Genomic DNA, 11,820 nt, shown 5'->3' on the forward strand with positions numbered 1-11,820 from the left:
GTCGCCTATTTGTTGAAAAGAGATAGGGGATAGGGCACTATCTGGCCCTAAAATCATTGAGCAGACTTCAGGAAAGATCAGAGTTATTAAGATTTAAATGAAGGCAGATAGGATAAGCAAAGGAATTACATGAATAGAAGTCATCGTGACTTAAAGTTACCGTTAAAGATCGTTCATGGTAGAGGGCGATATCCAAGATAGGTGTATACCGAATTACGATTTCAAGGAAGCTTAGTCCTTGCTACATTGACTCTTTGAGATTTTAGAGTAAGTTAGATCTTTGGCGTATGAGATTAGCCTGGTTTGGCAGGTTTACCCGAAGTGTTGCATGTAGTAACGTTAGGGAAGGATGTGCTGGATCCTCAGCACGTGATGCACTATTAGACCCTGGAGGTCAAGGCTGAGGTATCGTATGGAGAAATGCCATTGAACGTTATAAAAGGGAAAGTGTGAGGAGTCAATTAATTCCGTATGTATCGGTATGGTGGCAACATTTTCATTCAGGCAAGGCTACCTAGGAGTTAAGTTGAGATGAGGCATCTCCAACCCCAGTGGGGTGCATGACCAGATTCGAATTTGGAGGACCAAATTCTTTGAAGGGGGGAGAAACTGTAACGACCCGTTAGTGGGCCTAGACGTTATAGGTATTTTATTTTTGAACATTGGAAATTTTGTCCTATTAGAATAAATGTGGAAAATAATTTTTATGAGGCAAATTTATGTAAGTAAATTATGTGAATAAAATTATAAATGTTATTATCATAATTGATGAAAAAATGAGAATAAAGGAAATGGAAATGTTTGGAAAATCCCACCTAGTGGGCTAAAGTGGATTGGGCTACTAAAATTGGGGTAAGCCCAAGTGCAAGTTGTGTGGTATTTTAGTTAAGTAAATGAAATGAATTGGGTTGCAATTGAGCCAAGATGAGATTTTGTATATTTTAATTTTTTTTTTGTAATGTTGTAAAGCTCATTAGGGCTTATGGTGGAGAATGGGCCATTATTTTTAATTGGGCCAATAAATTGGGCTTGGGACATGTATTTACATGAGCGGAAGGAAATAAATGGAAAAGAAAAGAAAATGTGATGCAAATGACCATTAAGGCCTTGGATTTTTATGTGTGTTGTGTGTGAAGGGTGAGGGGCAAATATGGAAAGAGATGAAAGAATGGGTTGATGGGATTAGGTGGGATGGGCGTGCATGCCATCCCTTGTTTCTTTTCATTTGCTTATTTCTTTCCTCCATTCTCAATCTCTTCTCTTTCTCTCTTTCGTGGCTTCCCTTTCTCCTTCTTCTTCTCATTTTTCCTTATTTCTTCTTCTCCATTTTTGATATCCATTGAAACCTGAAGTGAAGTTGTAGCTGGGTGCATTCTTCTTCTTGGATATTTCTTCATCAAAGGCAAGTTTCTCTTGCACTCATATTCTTATTTTGGTGCAAGCATCCTTCTTTGTTTCTTATATCTTTGTTGCAAGATTATATGTTCATGTCTTAAGTGGTGTTTTTGAAGCTTGAGTTGAGTTGGTTTTTTCCAACCTTTTCCAAAAAATGTGGGTTTCTTTCAATGGCTTCATTGAGTCTTGTTCTTGGTCTCTTTGGGGCTTGTTTTCCCCATATTTATTTCATGGAATGGCAACTTGGGGGTTAGGAGATTAGCCATGGGTGGTTTTGGGGTGTTTAGTGGACATTTTGAGTGTTTTTTGGCCCTTTTTGTTCGTTCTCAGCCAAGTCTACTCGTCCAGGAGGTCAAGTCGACTCGATTTTGGGCGAGTCGACTCGGATTTCCATCGAGTCGACTTGGCCGCAGCTTTGACTACTCTGCGCATGCTTCACTTTTTCGGCCATAACTTTTGACGTAGAACTTAGAATTGCGATCCATTTGAAGCGTCATAAACTAGAGTTCGAGGGATTTAATTTGATATATAATATCATATATTTTGGTGATAATTTGAGTGGGACAAGGCTTCCCTTAATCCAAATTAAGCATAATTGTTAACCTAAGTTGTTGTTAATTGCTTTCTCTAGCATCACTCAACCCTTCAGAATGTTAGGGGGTGATTGAATATATCCCTATGTGCATGCATGGGCTCATGAGTGCATATTTTATTGGCATGTTTAAATGTGCATGATGTTCATGATGTGTTAACGGAGCATGTATGATTAACTTATGTGAGATTCCATGAACATTGCATGGCATTACAATTTATGCCCTATTGCTATTATTTTGGCATGGCGGCTATGTTTTGCAAATGGGGAAAGAAAATGATATCCTAAAAGAGGGCCTGATGCGGGTGAGGTGGCCATAAACCCGGTAGGCAATGCTCGAGCCAATGAGTGGCAAATCAATTTTGTATATATATATGTATGCATCCATGCATGTGAATAAATGGCTTTGAGACCTAACGTGAATAAAGGGCTTGAGAGCCAATGTGAAGTATGAAGATTTATATATATATATATATATATTCATGAGAAATGAATCGGTGCATAAATTGCATAATGGCAATAGCATGGGAATGATTTATTTGATGGGAACTTAATGGGAAATGCTACCCGTAATTGGAAAGTCAGATCTAGCGATGGTTTTTAAGTGATTTAGCGGTGGTTTCTAAAATATTTAGCGGCAGTTTCGGAACCGTCCCAAAAAATTCCAAAATATTGAATTTTAGCTGCGATTTCAGAATCACTGCAAAAATTTCAAAAAAAATTCAATTTTTTCCAGCCCCCGCACACGCACATGCGCGCCATGTGGCGATGCTGGAAATTAATTTTCTAGCATCCTTCGAACCGTTGCTAAAATTCAATATTTTGGAATTTTAAATTCAAAAAATTTTCAATTTTTTCCAGCCCCTGCACACCACGTGGCTATGCCCCTTCCCCGGTTTCGAACCCAAGACCTCCCCTACGCGCGCACGTGTGCAAAACCATCTGACCTATGAAGCCTTCTTATTATATGTTCATGCATATAAATTATATAATAATCCAATCACTATTTTCTAAAATTATATTTTATATTTTTTTAATATAAATTAAAAAACATAAATTCATTGATTATTTTTTAAAAGAATAATGGAATAAATTAATTGAATTAAAATAAATTAATTAATTTCTTAAAAAATAAAAGAAGAATTTATATTTTTTTAAAAAAAATTAAAAATTATTAAAATTTTATATATTGAAATTTTGTTAAATTTTTTATTTTTTTAAATTAAATTTTTAATGAATTTAGTAACGATTTTTCAAAATTGTTGCAAATTTTATTTAATTTTAATTTTTAATTATTAAATAATTTTCTGAATTTAGCAACCATTTTTGGAAACCACCACAAAATTAAATTTTTTAATGAATTTTTCAAAATCGCCACTAATGTTAAATTATTTTTAATTTTTAATTATTAAATTATTTTCTAAATTTAGCGGCAATTTTTTGAAAATCGTTGCAAAATTAATTTTTTTAATAAATTTTGTGGTGGTTTTGAAAAACTACCGCAAATGTTAAATTATTTTTAATTTTTTAATTATTTAATTATTTTTTAAATTTAGCAGCGGTTTCTCAAAAATTATTGTAAAATTTATTTTTTATTTTTAATTATTAAATTATTTTTTGAATTTAGAGGCCATTTTCAAAAAATGACCGCAAGATTAAATTTTTTAATGAATTTTGTGCTAGTTTTAAAAAACTGTCGCAAAAAAATCATCTCAAGAAATTAATTTTTTTGTAGTGATAAAATTAATTTTTTTTGTAGTGATTATTATAGGCAAAGCTCAAATATATTGATGCATAAAAAAGATACAATCTGTAGCATAGTATGTACCTAGTTAGGTACACAAGTCATTATTCCATAAAAGCATTGAGAAACAGTCCATTACTCAAATGATTTCGAGAAAAGAAGGGGGAAAAGTTGTCCAGCAGCTCCAATGCTGCAGTTAAGGATAAGCCTCAATGAGAGACTTAATGCCCAAAGCTTGAGTGATTCTGTGGTGACTGAAGCCAGCTTTATAGAAGAGCTGTGCCCATTCTTTCTTGGTTCTTTCTTTACCTGGTACGAGAGCCAACATCGTTGTGTCAAGAAAGAGTTGTGCTCGGAAAAACTCATCATCTTCTTTCTGGTTGTCCAACACAACATCAATGATGATCACCTTGCCACCCTTTTCCTTGCTTGGAATTGCTTCTTTACATTTCTTTAATACCTTTACACAAGCTTGATCATCCCAAGTATGCAGAATTTCCTGTGCTCAATATCTAGTCATAGTTAATATTACCATAATGTTTTACATGTTGGGAGGTATAATGTTCTATACCACTTAGGATTATATCATGTAAATATATATATAGAAATATTATAAATGAAGAGCACATAAGTGTAACATGATTTTCCCTCCATACCTACATCTATGATCCCACCATCAAGGGATAATTTATATAGTAGTTTAATTTGCATGAATAAACTAAAAACTAGCCAATATGGTATTAGTGGCTCACCTTAAGACACAAGGGTGGAGTTGTCTATTTATAGGCAAGAGTAATGCTACTTGCACATTTAAATTGACACTCATGTTGACATCACATTAATCAATTACCAATACATTTTTCGTTTAAATGATTTAATAAGGAGTGTATTGGTAATTCATTTAAGCAATAAATGCATATATTTGACTAAATTATCAGTACACTCATCACTTGAATGATTTAAAGAGAAATGTATTGGAAATTAAGGAGCCTAATATTATGTTCCATACAAAAAATTTTGTAAGAATATCATAGAGAAGAAGGAACCAAAAGAAAAAGATATAATGGACCTTGAGTAAGATTGCATTTGCGGGAGGAATTGCCTCAAACATGCTCCCTCCAACGAAGTCTAGCTTTTCACTCCCCTGGCAGTTAGCAACCACGTGTGGGAGATCAAGCACAGTGCACTTCATGTTGGGGAATGATTCAACAATGGCCCGGGCTACGGTCCCCGTGCCGCCGCCAACATCCACCAACGAGCTCAACCCTTCAAACGCTGCCTTGCACTCTTTCAGCATCAAGTATACGATGAACTTGGAATCATTAGCCATGGCTGCATTAAACAAATCGCCAAAGCTCGTTTCTTCAGCGTTATACTCCCAGAAATTCTTCAGTTCAGTTGTATAAAAGGGCGCAGTATCATCATTCTGGAACCAATCGCTCATGACGCTCCAGGGTTTCACCACAGCAGGATGAAACGCCATCAAGGCGTATGCTCTCACACTCAACGGCTCATCTTTTAGGAGGAGCCTTGAAGCGAGTGTGAGCACATAGCCGCCTTCTTGCTCAGCAAAGAAGCCAGAATGGACAAGAACTCGCATCAGGCGATGAATGCCGTGAGCTTTGGATTGCTTGATTGGAAGCGCAGCAACTAGCTCGCTAAGAGCCATGGGTTTTCCATGTCTGTGAATAACATCTGGTATTCCAAGCTGAACTGCGCATCTCAATGATCCAGAGTTTATGAAGGCCCAGATTTGATTTCGGAAAAGCACATGAGCTTGAACTAGCTCTTCAGTTTTGTATTCATTGGCCATAGCCATGTTAATTAATTTGTGCTTTATGCTAAACTCTTTGTTCTGCACGGATATATATACACATATTTGCATGCGTTTCTTCGATCCTACGTTTGCGCCATATTTCTCGGGTTCAACCTTTCTTATCTTACTGCCTTGACACTCCATATTTTTTCTAATAGAATTTTGTCATCTTAATTAATATATATATATATATTTAAATTATGTCCTATCACTTACGCCCTTATCACTCAGTCTATTGATTCCGGCAAAGGAGTTAAATCACCAGAGGCGTAGTTGGCTGGAATCGAACACGGGACACGCAGATTCTGCATGGAGATCATGCCCGTGTACGGTCCCAACCACTAGACTCGACCCCAAGGAAGGACAACCCTTTTTTAATGGTATATAAACTTGTTTCTTATACGAAACTCTTAGGCAACCATCATATCTTTTATATTTATATATTAAAAATAAAATCTATTTAAATTTTATTTTAATTATAAAAATGTTATTGATACATTTTTTTCTATTGATATTCTGTACAAACTAATTAAAGCTACGTAAAAGTATAAATTTTCATTGGATTAATTACCAAAAAATTAAGATGAAAACAATAATTAATACATCAAAAGGAACATTAATTATTTAAGTTTAAATAGTATTATAGAATTGATATAAAATTAAAAACTAAATGTAAAATTGATCAACTTTTAAAATTTGTTGTGGGATTGATATACTATAACTGAAAATTTATAACTTTTTGGTAATTTAATTTTTTATTTTAAAAGTAACAAACTAAAATGTAGATATCATAACCATTGTTATTAAAAATAATAGCATGACTTGTTGTTATTATATAATATTTCCATTCTCCTAATTTATGTTCATACATCACTTAAATTAAAAATAATTATTCATACCTTCATGCATATATCATCATTGAAAACAAAAATTTAAAAACAAATTAAAGAGACAAATGATATCGAAAGAAAAAAAAAAAAACTGTGCCTGAGGCAGAGACTACTCTTATAGAAATCAACTTTGAAAGTTGTAGTTAAGCTCTTCACCAGAAAACACCAAATAGATAAAAAAAAAAAAATTAGTGATGGGATGCGTATCTTCAATCATATTGTCACTGAAATAACGTGAAAAGTCTACTGTTTTGGCATACTAAAATTAATTATTATTTTTTTTTTTTTTTTTTTGGTTGAGGGATGATAGGGCGTCTAATTATGATTAATTATTTGGAAAATTGACAAAAATTCATCAAAATAGCTGAGCTTCTGACCATGATTGGGCTTAACGTCCCTATAAACGGGGCAACGAACATTAATCTAATATATTTTAAATAAATCGATGTTCAACTTGAGACTGGTCAAGACAGACAAACAAGCAAACAAATTTATATGTAGGCTGTCACCGTCTACTAATGTCTGATGATTGTTGACTAATCATTTTTTAATGATAATGATAGTGTACATTTCTGTTGTAGATGACGTTATTTTAATAAAGATCTGACCTTCTTTCAAAAGAAAATTAAAAATAATAATAATTGAAAGCTAATGGCATTCATCATCATATTGAATAAACATCCAATAACGGAGGATAATTGATTAATCATTAATTGTTGTTGTGAACTTAAAAGGGTTAACAGAATTCTTTTATGTTATGTTGTCATCGAATTCTTTTATGTTATGCTGTCATCGGTAATAATAAATTTATTTATTAAAAATATCATCGTCAATTTATTTAGACTCTACAGAAAAATAAAAAGATTAGAAGGTGTAGAATAGTTTTTGTACACATATTCTAATACTTAAGTTAGATACTACACATCATTGAATATTTGAATATAGTATTAGAATCAGTATTAATTGTGTACTCTTTTAAAATAAAAACTCATCTATTTATATATGAGTATAGGGCTTTGTAATAAATATCCTTAGTATTTCGAGATCCACTAGAATTATGATTGTTATGAATAATATCTATTATTTTCACATAACTCTCAAAATTTTGAGACAGAAATTAATCTATCTCAAATTTGAGATGGATTTTTTTCCGTCTCTAAGTCGTCTCTAATTTTTTAGAATTCTTCCTTTTCTTCTCCTTCTTCTCTCTTTTTTCCCTGCATCTTCTCTCCTTTCAGATCCACCCCCTTCCAGATCCACCGGCTCCCATTCCAGATCCACCAGTCGCTCCCGGTTGCCGTGCACCTTCTAGATCTATCGCATTCCAGATCCACCAGCATCACCTTCTAGATCCACTGGACGCTCCTGGTCGTCATGCACCTTCTAGATCTACCGCCTTTCAAATCTACCGGTCACTCCTAGTCGTCGTGCACCTTCCAGATCCATCGGTCGCTCACGGTCGTCGTGCACCTTCCAGATCCACTGGCTTGGCCTTCCAGATCCACCGACTCCGCCTTCCAGATCCACCTAGATCACAATGAGTTTCTATATTTTCCCAGTTCTCCAGTTATTCATTATTCCAGCCAATCTATCCAGATCCAGCCTCCAAATCTGTCCGTCTAGATCTACCTAGACCCAACATCCGGCCTCCAAGTTTCTATATGTGTGGGTAATTGTTAAAAAAATTAAATTAAAATTTTAATAATAAAATAAAAATGGAATAAATTAGAATAAATTTATTAAAATAAATTAAATTAATTAATTGATTAAAAAAAGAGTTAATATATAATTTTTAAAAAAAAATTATACATTCTAAAATTTTGCCATGAGTAAGAATGTTAATAACTATTACAAATAATTAATTATTATACATTTAATATATATTTTAATTTATAAATTCTTATATATATTAGTTTACATGTATATATACTTTATTTTATATTTTGTGCACATAAAATATATTAATTTATATATTTAGAATTTAATTTCAATATCTATAGATAAAAATTTTACCTTATATAAATTAATATTTCAAAATTTTACATTTTATAAATTAATTTTACATTTTATAAATTTGAGATGGAAAAAAATTTACATCTCAAATTGAGACGGATTAATTTCTGTCCCAAAAATTCATCTCAAATTAACACGGATTTTGAGACAAAAAAATCTGTCTCTAATTTGAGACGACAAAATTTTCGTCTCAAAAATTCGTTTCAAATTTGAGAAGGATTTTTTAAACAAAAATTTGTTGTCTCAAATTAGAGATGGATTTTTTTCGTCTTTACATCCTTCTCAAATTAAAGACAAATTATTTTTTGTCTATAAATCCGTCTCAAATTAGAGATGAATTTTTTTCCGTCTCAAAAAAATCAGTGTCAAAATCTATCTCTAATTTTGACAAGAAAATCCGTCTCAAAAAAATTGTCTCTAAATTGTTGTTTTCTTGTAGTGGATTTTGGAATGTCGGAATTATCCGATTTGCGCTTTATTCAAGACCTTCCCCCAAAAAAGGAAAATTTACAAGTTGGTTATAGTCTCCAGCAAACTATAATAGTCTTCTAGGACCGGTCTCCAAGAGACTATAATGATCTCCCAGTTTCTTCCGATCTAAATGTGACGTCCACCTCCCAGAGATCCTGCTATCAGGGAAATAGGTTGCCAAAGGAAATGGTACAGATACAAATTGAATTAAAACGTTCACGCATTCCTAATGCACAATGGCAAGGCCACAAAATTGATTAAAATATTCTACATACAATGATAGTCTCCTTGGGCTTAGTACCCATACATTTCAAAACAAAAAGGGCTCAATATTTTAAATACATATAAGCTCTTTCCTCGTGCCCTCAAAAACCCCCATGGATCTTTGGTTGGAACGTCTTTGTACACATGCTATCCAAGGCTCAAACTCCAACACAATTGACCCAGCCCTTCCCTTAGCCATTTTCCTCACCTAAAATGACGCAAACAATGATGAGTCACAAGACTCAACAAGTATAATTCAAAGTAAGCCAAAAGTAATATGAATTATAAGCATGAATTGAACAATGGAAACACAACAAGTAAGAAATACTCACAACATTCACATAACCCTTTGTCATACCTTGTCACGTCATATATCAACAATTTTATCATACCATCATAAAGACCATTATCCTCCCAAGCATTGGATTTACACCAGGTGAGCATCAAGAGCCGAAACTCCCTATGCACTAGACTACATTAGGCAAGCATCATGAGCCAACGCTCCCCATGCACTAGATTACACTGGGCAAGCATCATAAGTATACTCCATATAGCAAATATAACCATATGTCATAAATATTTCCTAAGCATCAATTCACCCATGGTTACACAATAGTTTAATATTGTGCTATACCTGCACCAATATGGATATGTATATATATATATATACATATATATACCCCACAAATCGTCCAAAACATTAATTAACAAAGTTATATGCCAACTCTTCATCATACACACATACATAGGCCATTCCCAACACATTTAATACAAACATGTCATACCACAATTTATGCACTCTTTAGTACTCAAGATCGTGCTCAACCTTCCCCCCTCCCCCCCAATGACAACCAATTGCTATAAATGACAAAGGGGCCTATCAATAGCTAACATGGTGATTTGGGAGCAAAAACATAAACACTAAAGGAAGATTCAGGTAACCACAAAGGCACAATAGTCGACTAATAGAAAGCATTTGTCAACCACCAGAAGCCTTTCCTCCCTATCGATTGATAGTTGAGAGGCAACGATGGACAACCTCAATCCAAACTATCCATTGACAGAATACAAAAATTCACAAATAGCTCAAATTCAACCAAACGGTCGACAAGATCATTAAACTCATTTAAACTCTTGTCAATGTGACTAGATGACACCTAAACTCATTTATACCCTTACTAGGGACTGTCATGTCACACTAACAGTAGATCACATAGGACGTTCATCCCATCAAATACCAACGAGGGTGACGGATCCTATCCCTAACATCTGTTTTCATATACCAACAATAGATAATCACATAGATAAACCTTTCTGCCTCCCAACTGAATGGTTCAGCTCATTAGCAAATCTCGCACACCAATATACAAAACAACCATGCTGGTTCAAGTCCAAGGATTAATACATCATCGTAGCTTGACGACAAAATCATTATCCACCATGCCATGTGGTCTATCATCAGCTTCACATTTAGCTAGTTGTTCCCCAACAACCACCCACATGTCTATTGGCGACATCTCATGTCACGTGGCGTGTGACACACCACCTTCCCATTAGTATCTCATACTGAACGAGACAATAACCCTTGTACTAGTCCATACTTGACTAATCAAAGTCCTCATCTAAAAAATTTAAAGACTATGGATAGTTTAAGAAATCATGTTACCTGAGAATCCTGTCGCATAATCTCAACATCTTGAAAATAGGATTTCCAAGCAAAAAATTTAGGAACTCATTCATGTGTTAAATTGGAGAGCTCATGAATAAAGAAACCTTGCATTTTATTAAATATATACAAAGATACAATAAATGTGATCAGTTACACGCCCGCTAGATGTCATCCAAATCTAGCATTAGGGCACACAATACTGACACCTTCTAATCTTGTTCCTTGTATGCAATTTTCCCCGACAATAAGACTTCTCCCAACCAACTTATTTACTTTTATTCCAGATAGAGGAGCCATCTCTTCCTCTCAAACACCCGCAACTTGTTTCTACAAGTGAATATCTGTTAGTTTTTCGCCTTGCTCTGTCATGATCCAAGTACTCCTGCAATACAAATTTCAATTGTAGTGTTTTAGCAACAATAATTATAAATGTATTTAATATTTTCTTTAGATTGTATTGCTTGTGCTTATATTTTGCAATATGCATACTGATTTTTGAATTATAATAGTACTTAAAGCTCCTATGATTTTTTTTTTTCCTTTTTCTTTTGGGTTAATAATAAAAATCACTATAGTTTTAAAATCAACGGCTTTGCATTGGCCGTTCAACCACCCACCGAAAACACTTTTTAAAGAAATAATTCTCACAATACCAAACCTAAAATTTACTGCAATTTTTGTTTTCACCATTGTATAGGTTGATTTTACAATCTAAATGATAGTCTAACTCACATTACTACCCTCTGAACTTGGTATTTTATAATAAATTAGTTACTGTATTTAATCTTTTGCCATTAGAATCACTATATTGTAGTCTTTGTTATAACTCAAATCTTTATTTTGATTTTTTATCAACATTAACGAGGGCTAACATAATATATATATATATATATAAATTTTAAAATTACTTAATATTAACATTGGCATAAATCATTATAACTTTTATATGTATATATATAATATTTA

General features: G+C 33.5%; 1 protein-coding gene across 1 annotated transcript; it reads right to left on the reverse strand.

The window, feature by feature from the left end:
- Positions 1 to 3,749: 3,749 nt before the first annotated feature.
- LOC127792241 (trans-resveratrol di-O-methyltransferase-like) lies at positions 3,750 to 5,579 on the reverse strand. The gene is made up of 2 exons (XM_052322688.1): positions 4,801 to 5,579; positions 3,750 to 4,230 (listed from the first exon to the last, which is right to left on the reverse strand). Exons 1-2 carry the CDS (start codon positions 5,548 to 5,550, stop codon positions 3,928 to 3,930), a joined length of 1,053 nt encoding a protein of 350 aa, XP_052178648.1. The 5' UTR covers positions 5,551 to 5,579; the 3' UTR covers positions 3,750 to 3,927.
- Positions 5,580 to 11,820: the final 6,241 nt, after the last annotated feature.

The sequence above is a fragment of the Diospyros lotus genome, chromosome 15 (assembly GCF_014633365.1).
Source record: "Diospyros lotus cultivar Yz01 chromosome 15, ASM1463336v1, whole genome shotgun sequence".
NCBI classification, from domain to species: Eukaryota; Viridiplantae; Streptophyta; class Magnoliopsida; order Ericales; family Ebenaceae; genus Diospyros; species Diospyros lotus.

What these genes read in the sequence shown, in the direction of transcription:
- LOC127792241 (XM_052322688.1), bottom strand. Translation starts at nt 5,550, where the DNA reads ATGGCTATGGCCAATGAATACAAAACTGAAGAGCTAGTTCAAGCTCAT. An exon ending in CAAATGCAATCTTACTCAAG is followed by an intron (nt 4,231 to 4,800) that starts GTCCATTATATC and finishes TATTGAGCACAG; the next exon opens with GAAATTCTGCATACTTGGGA.